The sequence below is a fragment of the Lepidochelys kempii genome, chromosome 22 (assembly GCF_965140265.1).
Source record: "Lepidochelys kempii isolate rLepKem1 chromosome 22, rLepKem1.hap2, whole genome shotgun sequence".
NCBI lineage: Eukaryota > Metazoa > Chordata > Testudines > Cheloniidae > Lepidochelys > Lepidochelys kempii.
Genome location: NC_133277.1, coordinates 14,617,578 through 14,635,813, shown reverse-complemented (window position 1 = coordinate 14,635,813; position 18,236 = coordinate 14,617,578). Strand labels below are relative to the sequence as shown.

The following is an 18,236-nucleotide window of genomic DNA, read 5'->3' as shown; positions in this document are numbered from 1 at the left end:
CGACAGTGTCGTGAAGAGCCACAAAACGGGGGGGGGGGGAGCAGCTGGAGCGAGGGGCTGGCTGGGAGGACAGCGCCGAGGAGATAGCGCGAGAGATCTGGGTGCAAGGAGGTCTGGGGGTGGACAGGGGACTCTGGGGTAGGATGGGGGAGCAGGGAAAGTCTGGGGGCAGGATGGGGGTGCAGGGGTGCTTAGGGGCAGGGTGGGGGCAGGATGGGGGTGCAGGGGTGCTTAGGGGCAGGATGGGGGAGCAGGGAAAGTCTGGGGGCAGGATGGGAGTGCAGGGGTCCCTAGGGGTAGGGTGGGGGTGGATGGGGGAGCAGGGGAGGTCTGGGGGCAGGATGGGGGTGCAGGGAAAGTCTGGGGGCAGGATGGGGGAGCAGGGGAGGTCTGGGGGCAGGATGGGGTGCAGGGGTCCCTAGGGGTAGGGTGGGGGTGGATGGGGGAGCAGGGGAGGTCTGGGGGCAGGATGGGGGTGCAGGGAAAGTCTGGGGGCAGGATGGGAGTGCAGGGGTGCTTAGGGGCAGGGTGGGGGCAGGATGGGGGAGCAGGGGAGGTCTGGGGGCAGGATAGGGGTGCAGGGGTGCTTAGGGGCAGGGTGGGGGCAGGATGGGGGAGCAGGGAAAGTCTGGGGGCAGGATGGGAGTGCAGGGGACCCTAGGGGTAGGGTGGGGGCAGGATGGGGGAGCAGGGAAAGTCAGGGGGCAGGATGGGAGTGCAGGGGTCCCTAGGGGTAGGGTGGGGGTGGATGGGGGAGCAGGGGAAGTCTGGGGGCAGGATGGGGCGCCACTGGGGTCTGAGGAGCAGGGGAATCTGGGATTGTATTCATGGGGAAGTGGGGGCACTTAGGTGCAGATTGTGGGAGTAATTGTATAGAGGAAAGCAGGGGGATTGGGGGTGTGGGATAAGCGAACAAAGGATTGGATGGGGGGATTGGGGCAGGGAGGAATCACAGGGACTTGGGGGTCTCCAGCCCCACACCCTCTTCTGTGCTGTTCACTCCCATACCTATCAGAGGCCCTGGTGCTGAGATGGCTCCACAGTTGGGCACTGGGGAGGTGGAAGGTTACGCGCAGGCAGCTAAATACCAAACCCAGATGTGCACGTTCAGTGCAGCCTTCTGCAGGTGTCACCCCAGCGCCTCGAAGGTGCCCGCTGTGCTGTCCCTCGGGGGAATGGAACTCCCTTTATGATGATTGTTTTATGGCACACAGGCAGATGTTGTGATTCTTGTATTAATCGATGAAGGGGAAATGCCACACTGACTTAAACTCATGCAGACCCACAGAATGCCCTAGGTGGGAGGGAGTTACGTAGTACAAAAGCTGGGCCTTGTCATCATCTTCCAGGTGAGGCACATGAGGCTGTCCCCAGCTGGGAAAATAGGCTTTAGAGCACAGCCAAACCTGTATGTCAGTTCTGGTTAGGCCCACAGCCCCCTTGACTCCGACAATAGTGCCATGTTTGAGTCTCCCATAACATACATCTGTGTCCCAGAATTTATTGAGCTATCGGCCCCAATTCTGCATCTGCAAGTGAACCCCCAACACCATACAGAGCATGATTGACTTCAGTGAGGCTCACGCACAGATTTCAGCATCAGGGTCTTAATTTGTCTTGTTCAGGGTGTCTCTTTGCCTCAGTTTCCCCATCGGTAAAATGTTCCAACCCATCAGCTATCCTTAGCAATACTGACATTTCCCCCTGGGGACTAAGAGGCTTCATTAACATCTATAAAGTGCTTTGAAATCCTTGGTTGGTAGGTACTGTATATATGCAAAGTATGATTGTCCTTATCACTACTGCTTCAGGGTTTTTAAATTATTTAGCAAGAGCTGTTTTCAGCACACAGGGCTTGCCTCTACTGTGCCATCACCATCAGAAAACACAGCCACTGCACCTGCATGCATAAACATGAGAATCTGTGGCTGCAGTGATATTTGCTCACAAATCTCTGAGTTAACTGAGCCCCAAACCTATTGCATTTCATTTTAAATTATATGAGCAATATGGTCTGGGTCAGGGGTTAGTTGTAGTTTTAAAATATCTCAAAAGCTCACTTGTATTTAAAAATAAAAACAACTCTTGCAAGAAATTGAACAGCCCAGAGCTGTTTGCTGTTTAATGTGCGTGGATCCAAATCTTCTCTTCAAAGTGAGGTTCAGTCTCTGAGCTTTCCTGCTGTTTTTGAAGATTTTGGAAGCCAGATGGAACAGACCCTTTACTCAGTTCCAGTGCAAGATTGTCTTCTCTGCTGTGTATTCTGTTCCTACTACCTAGCAAACACACCCATGCACATGAGCATCGTATGCCTGTCAACATATTAAAAGCTTCAGTTCAAAGGAACCTCCCTCCCCAAGCAAAATAGATTGATCAGACTCCATTTGCAAACTACAGTTTATTGAGATGATTTTTTCTTGGTCCACAAACCCAAAGTACATCCAGTCAGATATATACAGCTCTTAGATGTACAGATAAACCTCGGTTCTCACTCTGTTGGAGGACCTGGATTTTGAGAGTAACTGACCTTTTAAAAAGTGATGAATGCAAACGTTAGAGTTTCTAGGAAAATATAACTTTACATATAGTGTGTATGTTAAATAATCAAGTTACAATTATAAGGAAACCAAAAAGTAGCTTTGAAGAAAGTAAGGCAGAAATAAACATATATAGAATCAAAGGAAAACATTTAAACCAAGTCCAAGGCTGGATTCTGATCCCATATGCCCTGCTCTAAATCAGGAGTAAATCCATTTAAGCCAATGGTGTTACACTAGAGTAAAACTGGTATAAGTGAGAGGAGAATCTGGCCCCGTGTGTACCTACTCTTTTCCAGGATTGTCTCGTTCCCCTTTATTTTGTGAATAACTTTCCCTGACCTAACTCATACTCCTGTCTGCTCATTCATACAATGACAGGAAGTCAAGAGAAAACTGCCATGTCATTGCAGGAACAAAGCTGAACCTGAGCTATGCATGTGTTAGAGCCTAGGGGAGCAATCCCGGCGGAGAACAAGGCATGGCCGTGGCCTCCAATTTTAATGTTAGAAGTACTAATAGTTCTGTCTCCAGGCTCTCTCACACAAGTCCCAGTGACTTCTCTGGGAGGTGGGTGTGTGTATCCGAGGGCAGAGTGCTGCCAATGCTTTTCAAGGGTTTGAACTTAGTACAGGGATTATCTGTTCTGTCACAGAGGGAACAAGGTTTCTGTTCTAGTTCGTATGTGGTTTTAGCACTGATGAAGGCTGCTTGGCTGATAGTGCTACAGAATGAAATCTTTATCGCCAGAATACGCATAGGCAGTGGCAGTGCAAGTTTCCTTCTCTGTGCCTCCTCCTCCAAATGTACTTTGCCCCTGCCCTGAAGGGAACACGAGACAGCAAGTGGCTCCAGGGCTGATTCAGTCCTTGGCCCCTCTGCGGAGACTGCCAACAGGCGTTTCACTGGTGACAGTGGTTATGGGGATGGGGAACCCCTAGGAACAGGACAGATTCCCAACTCATTCCACCTAGGCCATCAACCAGCCATTGCTGGATCACTACTGAGTGAGACTGGACTGAAACCTATGACCTACAGGTGAGAAGTTCTATCACATTAGCAATTACCTCAGCCATTGAGTCACCAAAGACAACTCTTAAACACTGCTCATCTCTTAAAAGCAGAGAGGGATACAGGACGGATACATGGAGGCCTTTGAAAAATTACTGTTATAATTGTTTCCATAAAATGGGCAAGTCCTACCTGAAGCGCGCAACTCTGACTGAAATTAAGTGGACTAGTAAAACTTGAATGAAAAGACATTCAAGATAAATTGCAACTGAAATATAACAATGCATTTTAGTATGATAACCCCATGCTGTCTTATAGCTACGCACTAAAACACATGCACCAGAGAAACCAGTGATTTCCAGGGAGGAAGAGAACTTCTGTTTCTTTTCAGGACTGATACTGCTTTTCTCCCATTGAAGAACTTTCCCAAATGCTGATGTTCCAACGGCTGTTTGCAAAGAGAAAGAGTGTCTACAAATCAGCTGATGAAATGGTACTGGTCGATAACAGCCACCACGTGTTCTACCAGTGCAGGAATGGGACAGAAAGGCATCTGAGCTCTTCCTGCACATAAAGGGAGTGATAAGACAAACTACACGTAATTCCCGTCTATACAAGAAACAGCTGGCAAAATATAAAAACAGTAGGAACTAGTACTTTTGTAGTAAAGTAAAGCTAGTCATGGGACCCATTTTGCGTGGTGTTAACAGGAGACTGTACAAAACATACTGACATTCTCTAGAAAATGAGTAAACTACAGCACAGTATTGTGGAAATACACAGAAAGCACTTACACTGATATAAAAATATACACCTCAGACAATGATGTAAACTGGTACAAAATAATTCCAAAAAACAGGAACAAGTTTACAAAAGGTCATGTTAATATAAAATAATAACACCAAGTTTTCTTCATCTCCCAGCCTCACCCGCACAACTCAGACAAGCAGGCAGTCCAATGATGGGGCATGTGTACCAAAGATGAACAGACTGAGGCTCGACTCACTGTTTGACCTTTTCAGTCAACAGCGCCTGTCTGCTGCAGACTGCGGCCAGCTTTGCAGAAGTCTGGCTGCTTTAGAGTATGACAGCAGGGCCTGGCACTGCAGTGAGAAAACCTGGGACCCTAAGGTATGTCTATACTGCAAGGAAAAAAAACATGGTTGGCTTGTATCCGCTGACTTGAGCTCGGGCTGCAGGGCTATAAAATTGCAGTATAGACGCTCGGGCTGGAGCCTGGGTTCTGGGACCCTCCCCCTTTGCAGGGTCCTGAAGTCTGGCTCCAGCCCAACTTGAATGTCTACACCACAATTTTATAGCCTCATGAGCGCAAGTCAGCTGATATGGGCCAGCCATGGATGTTTTATTGCAGTGCAGACACACCCTAACGGATCTCATAGCACGTGCTCTCCCAACTGACCATTTTCTACTCCATTAGGTGCCAGAAACGAAAGCATGCTGGAAATTGGGGTACTGCTGCTCACAATATCTATCCTACCAGTTTGGTTATTTGCTTAATGGCCTTGTCAGTCAGTGAACATCAAGTACATGGTGATGCCTGCACAAAGAAAGTTGGAAGAATGAATACAGATGCACCAATAGAACAGACTCTGTCACTTCATTCCTGAAGAAACATCCTGCTTGTTTCCTGGGAGAGTAGATTAGAATTTCTGTTGGCCTTGCTGGATGTATGGAAAGGGCAGGGATGGTAATGGCTGTAGGGAAAGGGCTGGCAAAAGGAGAAGCAAAAGTACCTCATCACCCATGCGGGGAAGCTAGGAAATTTCCTGCTCCCTTCCCCGAAACAAAAATCCATTGGCAGTTAAGTAAGCACCTGGTTACCAAAGAGTTCCAACTTCCCAGGGCAACAAAGCAACAGAGCTCAGACCTGATTACAAGTTGGAGGGCAAACAGCAGAAGCAAGTCTAGGAAGTGGAAGCCTGCATTTGGGGAGAAAGACAACGTTGCCCACCTGGTGGTCTTTGCTTTGGTAGTGCTTAGCACAATCCACAAGCTTCTTTCACTGTCAGGTTCCTGGTGCTCCTTGTATCAAGAGCTTGCAAAGTTCACTGGAGGGAGCTCTGCCTCTTCAGCACAAATACTCTGGGCACGGATTTTGGCTGGTCAGATCTTCTGGTAAAAACTAGAATCTAGCAGCATCTTCTGGTCCATGAGGGCAGAACTTATAGTTTCAGGGATCACTGAGAGTTCATATAATACTGAATGTGTCAAATCAGAGTTGAAATGTGCAGTTTACAAACAGCAGCAGGCATTTCAGGGGGTGGGGGAACCAGGAGAATGGAGAAACACATTAATAAGGCCTCCAGGGTTTTGTTGACAGGACAAAGCAAGATGATTCTTTCCCACCAACCTGTAATTTCAGTCTCACAACACTGTCTGTATTTGGCCATGGAAAGTTAAATGCCCGGCATCCTCGCACACAAAAAGCATTTTACCCGTTGGTTGCAGAGAAGTCCTCTCTTTTGGCAGCTTGAATTGGACATGTCCCAGCTCACACTCTTTTTGGTCATCATCTCTGAGCACTGCAGCCAGTTATGGGTCCCCACAATAACAAGACTCAAGAATCTGATTAATTTTCCCCGTGATCCTCTTCCACCCAGGCTACAATTTTCCCCTCCCAACCAGGAACGATGTCATCATCATGGAACACCTATAAAAAGGCAGGGAGAGAGTCAGGTCACTTCCGGAGAATAGACACCGCTTTGTTACATCTGAATGGCATGAAAAATGGAGTAATTAAACCCAACAATAAAAATAACTGGCACTTACGTAGTGTTAGTTCCCACACGTACACACGTTAAGTTCCCAACATGCTTTAAAAACAACAGTATAGCTGCCTATTCCTCCCGCATAGAGAAAAAAAACAGGATTATTATCCCCATTTTTCCAAGAGGCAAAGTGAGATACAGAGAAGGATCATGATTTGCCCAAGGGCACCGAGGCAGTATCAGAGCCAGGATTAAAGCTTGGGAACTCCTGGCTGCCAGTCCAGTGCTCAGAACATTAGACCATCTCTGGAGAAACTGGCACTGATGTATCTTAACAAAAGTTTTTTTGGAGGAAGGGCATCATTTAGGGTTACTGTGTGGAGGAGGAAGAGGATTCTTTACTGTATAAAAATAGCTAAATTACAAACCAAGAACCACATTCAGCTGTGGCATAAGTAGGCTCACTGACTTCAACAAGAGTTGCACCGCTTATGCCAGAGTTGACTCTGGCCCCAAGCATTTAGGATACTTTAGAGAAAGCCCATCTCCACCAGCCTGGCTCATGCCCATTGGCCAAATGGAGCAAACTCTGCATTGGTTTAGATGTAGAAATGGCCCAAATCCTGCTGACCTGCCCTATTCAAGAAACCTCTCTGACATCACACCTGCCTTAGCCGGCTGCCCCGCCAACTGGGAGCCACCTCAGGTAACCGCCACCCAGCTGGAGCCTGCACCTGGCAATCCCTGTCGCACCCTAACTCCCTCCCAGACCCCAGACCCTTACCCACACCCCAAGCCCTGAGCCCCCTCCCACACCCTAACTCTCACAGAGCCCGCATCCCAACTGGCACACCAACCCCCAGGCCTGATCCGTCTCCTGCACCCAAACTCCCTCCCAGAGCCCACACCCCAACCCCCGCTGCAGTTTGAACCACCACCCCCCCCGCAACCTAACTCCCTCGCAGAGCCCACACCCCCACCCAAACCCCCTGCCCCAGGTTGGAAACCCCTCCCACACCCTAATTCCCTCCCAGACTCTGCACCCCCACCCTAACCCCTTGCCCCAGCCCTGAGCCCCTTCCAGCACCCCAAACTCCTGCCCCAGCCTGGAGCCCCCTCTTGCACCCTTAACCCCTCATTTCTGGTCCCACCCCAGAGCCTAGGGGAAGCCCCGAGCCTCTGCGCCTCCCTGCAGGGCTGGTTGTGGCCTGCGACTGTTTTTTTCTGTGGGTCAATGGCCCCTGATAGAAAAAAGGTTCCCCACCCCTGTTTTAGAGGTATGACTTGAAATCTGCATCTTCCGAATGGTGCTATCATAGGAAGTGTCCCTGGGAGCAGCTGGCACAGTGAAGGAGGGACCCTGCAAATCACCATCCACCACTTGTGCACCTTTGTGATCACACTATAGTCAGTGCTCTGGGTGGGACTGAAGATGTCCCTTTTTGGCTCCTTACTTGGGGGCTGTTGTCCGTTAAACTGTAGCTCTGAAAACTAGCTCTAGCAAGTTAGAGATTTTGCTCACATGGAAAGTGAATGTGGCAGAAATGTCCAGGCTGTTGCTGGTGCTGTGACACCATACACAAACTTAGATTACGAGAGAGCTGCTACTGAAGAGGCCAAACATACCTCCTCCTTGACTGTGCCAAATTCTGGATCCAGGGCCTTGAAATGGTATCGGTGGGTTCCTTCCCGATCAATAGCTGCCTTGAAGTCCTTCAGAGTCACCTCACCTAACCTGCAAAACAGGAGTCAAGAGCTATCCTCGCTGGCAGATTCTGCCACGGGATTGAGATCAAGTGCTTGGACGAAGCTTGTCATATGGCACACTGAACACTAGCACCAGCATGGATCCCATGTGGCACAATGGACAGCAGCACACTGAGGTGAGCCAGAGTGCCTGGAAAATACCTGGTACATCCCAAACCAAAACATCTGATCACAGATAGAATAGTGTCTGATATTTATTGAAAACAAATCCAAATCAACTCTTTCATGTTTCTTTTTTGCACTGACCGCGATAGCTGCTATTTTAGATGGAGAGTCTTGCACTAAATGGTTTGTGTTGTGCTGGAGTAAGAGTAAAACTGTCTGGCTGCTGCCTACTCATAAAACCAGAGATGAATTATCATACAAACCAGAGATCAATCTTCTGGGGCTTGAAATAAACTAATTACATATGCATCAGCTGGGAAATCGGGTCAGGCCTAAAGTGACAAACACACACATCCTGGGTCTGCTTTCTTGTCACCACTTCCTCTTTGCAATGAAATAAATCAAAAGCCGGATTTAAGGGATGGAGGGCATGTTTTGGTGGGTAGAAGTACCACAGATTAGATCAGGGCTTTCAGTGAACCAAACTCTATTAGTGTGGCAAAGCCAGATCTCACCTCTTTGGTATATTGACCATGAAAGGTGTGAGTGAGCGATCAGTGAAGTAGAGCACTTTGGTGCAGGCACTGCTGCTCATAGTGGGTGTGCTGTGAGAATGAGGCAATTCTGCAAAGAGAGAAACACAAAGCACTGTCACTGCAGCCAAGGGAGAGCACAGTTTTCTTTCCCCACCGCCCATTCCCCTAGAGGCATTCTCAGCATCACTGCAGCATGGGTGCAGAGACCCAGAGATAGGAAAGACCTATTCGATGATGGAGTCCATCGCCGCACAAGGGCAGGATATTGCCCCCTTACAGGAAGACAATGCACTGCAAGGTGAGTATTACAAGGTTAGCCTGAAGGGCCACCCTAGCGCTGCCCGAGGGGATGATGACACACAGCCCAATGCACACAGTGCATACAGCCCACTGACTACACGACAGATACTTTGCCTGCTGTCTTTGTAGTAACTGGAGAATTCCAGCCCGTTCTAGGAGAATCATCCCGTGAGTGACACCCCTTCTAGCAGCTCAGGGGTGAAGGAGGAATACAATATAAGTGATTATCATTCTGCTTGTCTTCACTGACAGAAAAGGGGGAGCAATAATTGATTGACACCTACAGGACAAGAGGTCATGTGTCAGCTCAGCCCTACTAACTCAGAAAGGTGCAACAGACCCAGGCACCTGCTCTTCTGCCCATATTACATAGAGTAGGGATGTGTCTGTGCATGTGGTGGGTTTCTCTTTGTTAATATGCGCATCTCTCTTTCTGACTGCACCATTAGCCTCCCCATTCCTGCAATACAGGTGTGTCTATGCCAAAGGCTTAGGCAGGGGAAGGTTTACACAGCGAGACCCTCTCACAACATGTAAACAAAGAAAGCGAACTGCAGATCTGGACATCACTCATAAGGGCTTCGTGGCTTAATTAATCTAGAGCCATCTAGAGCCACTTTGAGCTCTTTACAACCAAGCAGTTCTGGGTTTGTGGTCCGCTAGAGCCTGAATAAATTGACTGCTGCAGTTGAGGGAAAGGTGCCTGCAGGGGCTTTGGGAGGCGGCAGGTGAGGCATGTTTTGCATGCATTAGGCTGATGACATGGAGGCTGCAGCATGAATTGCAGCTTTAGAGAAAAGAGAAAAGGCAACCCAGGTGACATCTCAGCAGAACCCACGTCAGGCTCTTCCTTCAGATACTAAATGTCCTTAATTCCTTTGCTAACACCGCCCTAAAATCCTCCTGGTGCTGAGCACTGCAATGTAGTTAAAAAGTGGGGCTCTCTATTCGTCCCTAGCACCAACAGGCTGACTCCTCACGGCCACTTTGAGAATTCAGTCTTTACAAACCAATGGATTTTTCAGGTTATATTTACAACCGACCCCAGAAAAGCAGTTCCCATGATGGAGAGGAAAATATCGCTGCTCTCAAGTCAGGCAAATGCAGGGAGGGAAAATCCTGTGCTACAATGTACATATTGACAGGTTTCAGAGTAGCAGCCCTTGTTAGTCTGTATTCAAAAGAAAAGGAGGACTTGTGGAACCTTAGACTCTAACCCCGGCCTAAGGATGGTACTCATGGCCACTAGGTGGTGCAAGCACCCAGTACAGCCAACAATAATCCTTAAGGAGTGAGAGAACATGGCATTTCCCCCTGCATCCAAGGAGTAATTACTATTATTTATATTGTGGTAGTGCCCAGGGATTCCAGTCAGGATCAAGCTCCCATTCTGCCTGTCCTTAGTCCCTTGCACTGAAGCTTGTCTATGAAGCAAATGGGCCAGGAGAAGTGCTACAGTAATGAGCAATGGAGTGAGAGGGCAGCCTGTTCTGCTTCCCAGGAGGGACACTGTGCAGTGAACTCTGTCCAGGAAATCGCTGAGCCGTGAAGCCAGCTTTTGGAGAGATAGAGCTGAAATGCGCTCACTGGAGTTGGGAGGCCAGGAGTCTCGATATTCATTCACAGCTCGGCTTGCAGGCGACTTCCCTTGAACCTAAGGGGAAAGCCAAGACAGTGAGGGCAAAGGGTCAGTTCCCAGGGCCCGCAATGGTGCAAGCAAACTGACCAGGGAAGGAAAATGTCATGCAACAGTTTAAGAGAATCTTCTTCTTCCACACACACACCTAGCAACCAGACCTACCCAGACAAACACAACCAGATCTACACACAAGACCCCCCCACCACAGACACACAGAGACCCCCAATACATACAGATTTTCACCCAGACCCCTGCTGCAGGATATGGTATTTAAATGTAACCAACATGAATGACTATTTTCTCCCAAGATACTAGGAGTTCAGATTTCCCACAGCCCAGAGATGCAAAATGCCACCATCTACAACCCCTACTGAGGGTCAGCATGGCTATAGGGATGGACAGCCCTTAGAGAACAACAGTCAGAGCATAGACTCTGGAGTCAGGTTTGCCTGGACTGTGAATGTCATTGTTAACTTCTTCGCTCTGCCACACTTTTTGCAGACATGAAATAGACCCCAACGAAGAAATAACAGATGGGTTGGGCTGATTAAAAATGCTAACACGGCTCTGCTCCCAGACAGAGACAAACTAACCCTGTGTAGTCATAAGGCCAGCAAGTGTCTGCTTCCAAATACCACCGTCAGGCCCAATGGGCAGCACAACAGAGCCCAGGCAGCAGCAGTGACAGCCCGTGGTGGCTTAGTCACAGCTCTTTGCCCATACAAGCTTCACAATACTCTGCAAATGTTGACCAATTAATCCTCACAGCCCCCAGTGGGAGGGAAGAGGTGAAGTGACTTACCTAAGGTCACACAGCAAGTCAGTGACAGAAACAGGAACAGAACCCAAAAGTCCTGACTTATAGGCCCCCGTTCCAACTACTTGACTAGATCAGTGGCTCTCAACCTTTCCTGACTACTGTACCCCTTTGAGGAGTCTGATTTGTCTTGTGTACCCTGCAAGTTTCACCTCGCTTACAAAATCAGACATAAAAATACAAAAGTGTCACAGCACACTACTACTGAAATATTGCATACTTTCTCATGTTTACTATACAATTAAAAATAAATCAATTCAAATATAAATATTGTACTTACATCGCAGTGTATAGTATACAGAGCAGTATAAACAAGTCATTGTCTGTAGGAAATTTTAGTTTGTACTGACTTTGCTCGGGCTTTTTCTGTAGCCTGCTGTAAAACTAGGCAAATATCTAGATGAGTTGATGCACCCCCTGGAAGACCTCTGGGTACCCCCCCCCCCAGGGATATGCGTACCCCTGGTTGAGAACCACTGGATTAGATGACTGCTTCTCAGTGATATAAGAAGCACATCTTAGCATTAGGCCTCCAGTGCGAGACAGTGAGAGCAGAGATGTGAGGTACAGTAATGAAGCACCATCTGCTACACCCTATGGGTTCCCCCAGGGCTGTGCTGGGGTCCTTAGGGGCCCTCCATCTGCCACAATCTAGGCTTCTTTAGGATTCAGTGAGCAGAGTGACCACATGATCAGCACACTGCAGGGAGAGATGTGAGGGGATGGAGCACTCCCTGGTTGCTAGCTTTGGTCAGTAAGAGGAGGTGGAGGTATGAAGCCAAGCCCAGTGAGGAATGTTTACCCTTCTCTCTTGCCTCTTCTGTGTCTCCATGCGGTGCAATCTCTCCATCAGGCTGGAGATGCCTTGTTCCAGGCTGTCGATGGTGTGGTGCTGGGGGTCGTGGCCACTGAAACTGTTCCGCAAGCTGCGGAGGGCATCACGCACCAACTGCAGGTCGTTCGTCTGCCCAAGAGACCAGGAGAAGTCAGCCAGTGCAGGGATTCAGAGCCTCAGTGTAACCTCCCTCCCGGCACTGCACTTCTCCCAGGCCCAAGGGACCCTGAGGGGCCTGCACTTTCCCTTACAGGCTGGCAGCTGCAGAGGGAAGGATGCTGACTGGAGTCCTGAGCTGGCTCTGGCTAAGCAGCAGGGTACCTACCACTCTGTGGGCTGTGGGAGCAGCTCCTTTTCCTGCTGTCTGGAGGAAGCCATTGCTCTGAGTGCTGTGATTGCTGTAGGCCATCACCTGTTGCAAGGAGAAGAAACTTTAACAGAGGGTACAGCAAGTTTCTGAACTTCCTAGAAGAAGATTCCAAGGTGCCAACTTCAGATTTGTGAGAGGGCAGGGAAAGCAACTGCACCAACAATACAGCCCCATTGCCAGCAGCATTCTGCAAGGGTACAAAAATTCACTAAAGAATCCACACACCGCTGGAACCTAGGCAAGTGTAATGATTTTCATTTTGCAGATGGGGAAACTGAGGCAGAGATGGGCAGTGACTTGCCACAGGGTCTTGGAGGGGGTCAGTGTCAGGGCTGGAATTAGAACCCAGGAATTCCTGTTTCCCCATCCTGTGTTCAGACCACTGGACTTCACCCCTTGTCAGGTTGATGGACGAAGTTGAATAGGTCTGAACTTTCCCAGCTGACCTGCAGCAGAGAGCAGCCCCTCCCAGAAGCTCCAACTGTGATGTTCCATGGAACCTGGCCTCTCTGGGATACAGGGGGAACCCAGGGGAGCTTGGCACTGGACTCTAGCTGCACATTACATAATGTCAGACAGAGACCTGCATTCTGAGAGCCTGATGTGTTCCAAGTACTAATGCCCCACTCACCTCTTCTGTCTCTCTCTTCATGCACTGAGCCAGCAGGGCCTCCTTGTACTCCAGCTCCCGCTCCAAATCTGCCTGGAAAGGGAACAGACAAGTCAGTATGAACAGAGCTGACCAGGCTGGCACCAGCTTCTCAAGAGCAGGGCATGTTGGTGGGCTCTGTACCTGCTGGTAGCTGGCCTCGGAGAGCTGTTGGAGCATTTCGTCTAGCTTGGTCTGGTGCTGCTGTAAGTGCCGATCCTTCTGGCCCAGCTCCTTCTGCAACCCAGAGGGATTGGGGGCATCAGTGTATGAGCAGGTGATGAAGGCTCACCTTCACCTTCCTAAGGAGCCAGGAAGGGTTAAAGCTGGCACAGCCTATTTGCCTTAAACCCCATGTTCTAACTGTACCTTAAGGCCTTGTTTGGAAGGGTCAGTCAGGCCCCCACTGCCCTGGGCTACAGACACACCACAGGCTCAGCACTGAGGCCAGCAGCACAACTGATCTCAGCACAACAGGCCCAGGATTCACGTAAGGCCCTGAGGAAAATTTAATGACACAGATGTGATGAGCAGTAGGTTTGTGGGTGAGCATTGTGCACTCAAGTGCACACGGCTGATGCCAAAGTAACCCAATGACCACTGTGAAAAGCACTCTGGAGTACAGCACAGTCCTTCTTAACCTGAGCAGCCATATTCCAAAGGACATCACAGAGATCTTTTGTTATTGCTATTTATTCACAGTGACAATCCATGGGGGTGACAGAGCACAAAGCACAGAGAGGGCAGGAGCCCTACAGGAAGAATGTTTTCAGGGCTCTCCCAATCTCCATGTGGCTGGGCTTGGAGATTCTCTTACTTTGTATTCTCCCAGAAGTCTGTTCCTCTCTTCAACCTTCCTCTGCAGATCAATCTGCAGAAACAAAAGGGAGGTTTGTATCTCAGAAGATCCAGTGCATCCACTGACACAGTCCTCTCCTCACCCTTGTGTGATAAAGGCTGCCGTGGGGCGTATGTGCACAGAGTCACACAGCCTGAGGTTAGCAGCAATGAAGTTACATGCACAGATGCAGGGCAGTAAGCTGTTCCCCTGGATGTGGCAAATGCGCTGACTCCTCCTTCACCACTGCTGCCTCCTCAATGCTGATTCTACACACACACATGCTCTATCTGCCAAACGTCTCTTGCCTTTAACATGTGGAACAGAGATGAAGGGAACACTGCAGTTTTAGCCCAGTTACAATGAAAATATAAAGCAAAGTTTTCCTCTGTTTCAACCAATGAGGAGGGCCTTTGGAGGATGGGGGAGAAGAAGAGGGACCCCCATAAGTGGAGGGAGGAGCAGGAGATTCCAATGAGTCTGACTATAGGCCACTGGGCTTGCACTGCACTTTTTCCTCTGAATAGCCCTGTGATCACCGCTCCATCTATCCCATGGCTCACGGACCCACACAGTGCCCACCAGCCCCACACTGTAACTGCTGGGCCCTCTGCCCTGTAGTCTCAGACCCTGCAATCCCCAGCTACCCTCCCCAATACCTGCGACACTGTCTGAGTGAGCAGCACAAATGACTCACATTCTGGTTGTGCAATTCCTCCTTGTCCATATTTGCTCTCAGCAGCTCCTGCTTTAGCTGAAGAACTGAAGCTTCCTGCTGAGCCAACCTCTGCTGCAATGCATCCTGGGAAAATACACGTATTATTGTTAACACAGTGCCACTGGTGTGCATGGAGTAGGCAGGTGTCCTGCCATGAGGAGCTGATGGTCTACAGTAGATAGATAACACAGTGAAAATGACAACAAGCCCAGGGGAAATAGAGAGACATGCAGAATGTCCAGACTGTGGCCCATGGACAAGGGTGAGCCCCGGCACCCACAGAAGGATATGTGAAGGCATCTGCCTGAACAAGCTCTCAGGCCTTACACTGTGATTCTGTCTGCTGCTGAATTCTCTGCCTTTAGCTAGCTGTCAAAATCACCGAGGAATGTCTGTACTTCTGTTTGAAGTTCCTGCTCAGGCATGGGGTGGCCAATCTTCCCCAATGGGGAGAAGCAGCTGTATGTCTGGAGGCTCTTTTTGGTGGCACAGAGCCAGTGTCGCCCGTCTATTGCCTGCACCACCCACGGGGGAGAAACAGGCAAACATCAGTCAAGGGAGCAAGGCCTCAGATGTGAAAAATTCAAGCTTTCCAGTGAGGCATATCAGTGTTGGGCAACTCCTCTCTGAAAGTGTCTCTGGGGAGCCAGGATCCATGCCTGAATCAGGGCTCACCCTTTCACTTTTCCATTCATATTACTGTGAAGCAAACAGCTCCACCTTGTACAGCAGTGTGCTTCCTCCATAACACAGTGTGACAGGCAGCTATAAAAATACCTTGAGCTCAGGAGCAGATTGTTAAATGCCCGTACTCCAGAGAGAGGTGCTGGGCAAACAGGAACACAAACAACCAAACAACTGCCCCAGCTAAGGAGGGCATCTGCACATGCCACGGTTCCCTCTCTGCTGCTAGGAATAAACCAATCCACCACACTAAAGTGTTTATTCCCAGGATAACAGGGCTAACAGGCCATGAGAACCACCATACACATACCTTGTTCCACCCATCCCTTTGGGAAACTGAGGCCCAAAGAAGCAATGTGATTTGGCTAAGGTCACAAAGACTGTGAAAGAGTCAGGAATAGAACCCAGCTGTCCTAACTCCCAGTTCCCTGCTCTGACCATATTCACTTCCCAGTGCCAGGAACAGAACCCAGGAGAAGAGCCACAAGAACGATTAAGGATTAGAAAACATACCTTATAGTGATAGATTGAAGGAACTCAATCTATTTAGTTTAACAAAGAGAAAGTTAAGGGGTGAGCTGATTACAGTCTATAAAAATCTATATGGGGAACAGATATTTAATAATGCGATCTTTAGTCTAGCAGAGAAAGGTATACCACAATCCAATGGATTGAAACTGAAGTTAGACAAATTTAGGGATTGTCTCCACTTACCAGTGGTCCCTTCTGGCCTTGGAATCTATAAAGCTATGAGCCCTGACTGCCACTTCCCTGCTCTAACAGGGTAAGCTGAGAGGTATCATGTCACCCCGACCCCTCTGATAGGCTCCCAGCGGTTACTGTTAACTATTTAATTAATTCTCTCTCTTCTCACCTTTATTCCTTGTAGGTTTCGTGCTTCTTGTTTGTATTTCAGTAACTCCTTCTGTAAACCCAACACAATTTGTTTAAATGGTAGTTTCATGTCATCCCAGAAATATCCCCATCCCTCCCAACATCTGGTCTCTGGAGACCCTCTGGAATAAAACAAACCCCATCTCCTCCCACAGACCAAAACACATGTCAGACCAGGACTCGTTTTAAAGAGTTTACAAACCCAGCAATAGAAATCACTCTTTCTCCATAAAACACCTTCTGAGCAACCATAGCTCTCCTAAACTCTATATTAAATTGCAGAGATAAAGTCTGCAAATCCCCCAAATCTACACCTTTGGAGCAATACAGAGCACTTTACTTCCAGCATTAGTGCTGGGCCACTGCCAACTTCAGTGCAGAGCACAAGAGAGACAGGCTTGACAGGAGGGTTTTTCTAAGCTGCTTTTATCTTCCACATGAAAGCTTGTTTACACCCAAACATGGCTAGAAATTTAACAATTGTCCTGGATAAAGGTTTCTAAATGCAGCACGATATGCATCTCTCGAGAAAGGCTCCAGCTTTGAGAACGTGCAGAGAAGTCTATTCGGGGCTGGACATAATTCAAATAATTGTTTGGTGTTTTTTTTTAAAGGAAAGCAGCATTGACAGCATTATTTAGAGGCAAACTGGATGAAAAGGGGGCAGTTCCCCAGATTCTACCCTACACTAGCTTACAACACAAATGATCATGAAACTATTCATGCGTGCGTAATAACAACAACACTCATAAAGCACCTCCCATGTGAGAATCTCAAAGCAATTTCCAAATTCATTCTCACGGCCCTTTGGGAGGAAATTATTAATCCATTTTAAAAATTAGAAAACTTGAGGCATAGGGAAGTGACTTAACCAAGTTCGCATCGCATGACAGCAGCAGAGCTGCTGACTCCCAGTCATCTGTGTGCAACAACATTCCCTCCCTCTGCTTAAATTAGAGAGCTATATTAGTGCACATAGAGAAGGAGCCCCCAAGATCCCAATCCCAATAACCATTCTTTGTTGTTATCTGTCCTCTTCTAACCTTTAGATCCTGATTTTCGTCCATGCTCTGGTCCAGACGACTTCGGATTATGACCTGAATGCAAATGCACTGCAGTTATTACCCATCCTCTGGCTGAACAGTGCACAAAGTTAACTAAAACTAGATCTTAAGGGAAAAGAACATGCTCACCAGCTGCTCTTCTGGACAGGCTCCATGTTCACAAAGGACAAATGATCCCTCCTGCTCATCCTCAGGTAATGACCCATTGAGCAGCAATGCCTGGGCAACAGCAAAGGCAAAAAGAATCCCCAATCAGGTGATTTCTTGGAAAGCCATAAGGAGAAACTCAATCCCATCTCCACATCTTTAGCCAGGAGCATTTCACAGCAATATAGACCCAAACAACCTCTAAACAATTCTCTCTATCATTTCTGCTGACCTCTTACTGTACAGAAAAGGGGGCTTGTTTTGAAACAAACAGATATCAGAATTCAGAGTAGCAGCCGTGTTAGTCTGTATTCGCAGAGAAAAAAGGAGTACTTGTGGCAACCTTAGAGACTAACAAATTTATTTGAGCGTAAGCTTTCGTGAGCTACAGCTCACTTCATCGGATGCATTCAGGTAGCTCACGAAAGCTAATGCTCAAATAAATTTGTTAGTCTCTAAGGTGCCACAAGTACTCCTTTTCTTTTTAGACATCAGAATGTCCCCATGAAAGGATCCCCAGCAGAGAAGTCTGTTGGTGACAGGCGTACACATCTCCCGTCAAGGTGAAGGGAAATTCTGCACCAAACTAAGGTATT

General features: G+C 48.4%; 1 protein-coding gene across 4 annotated transcripts in view; it reads right to left on the bottom strand.

Moving 5' to 3' along the window:
- Positions 1-4,776: 4,776 nt before the first annotated feature.
- DIXDC1 (DIX domain containing 1) overlaps positions 4,777-18,236 on the bottom strand; it is a 64,273-nt gene continuing 50,813 nt past the window's right edge. For 3 of the 4 annotated variants that reach the window (XM_073320858.1, XM_073320857.1, XM_073320860.1), the window contains 13 exons: positions 17,623-17,712; positions 17,473-17,526; positions 16,410-16,460; positions 14,831-14,935; positions 14,113-14,166; positions 13,440-13,532; positions 13,278-13,349; positions 12,602-12,688; positions 12,244-12,405; positions 10,573-10,639; positions 8,665-8,773; positions 7,904-8,012; positions 4,777-6,219 (listed from right to left, as the gene is read on the bottom strand). In XM_073320858.1, coding sequence (XP_073176959.1) covers positions 6,139-6,219; positions 7,904-8,012; positions 8,665-8,773; positions 10,573-10,639; positions 12,244-12,405; positions 12,602-12,688; positions 13,278-13,349; positions 13,440-13,532; positions 14,113-14,166; positions 14,831-14,935; positions 16,410-16,460; positions 17,473-17,526; positions 17,623-17,712 — 1,134 coding nt within the window. In that variant the 3' untranslated portion in view covers positions 4,777-6,138. Of the gene's footprint in view, positions 6,220-7,903; positions 8,013-8,664; positions 8,774-10,572; positions 10,640-12,243; positions 12,406-12,601; positions 12,689-13,277; positions 13,350-13,439; positions 13,533-14,112; positions 14,167-14,830; positions 14,936-16,409; positions 16,461-17,472; positions 17,527-17,622; positions 17,713-18,236 lie in introns of those variants that run through there. The other variant, XM_073320859.1, reaches the window with a different exon arrangement.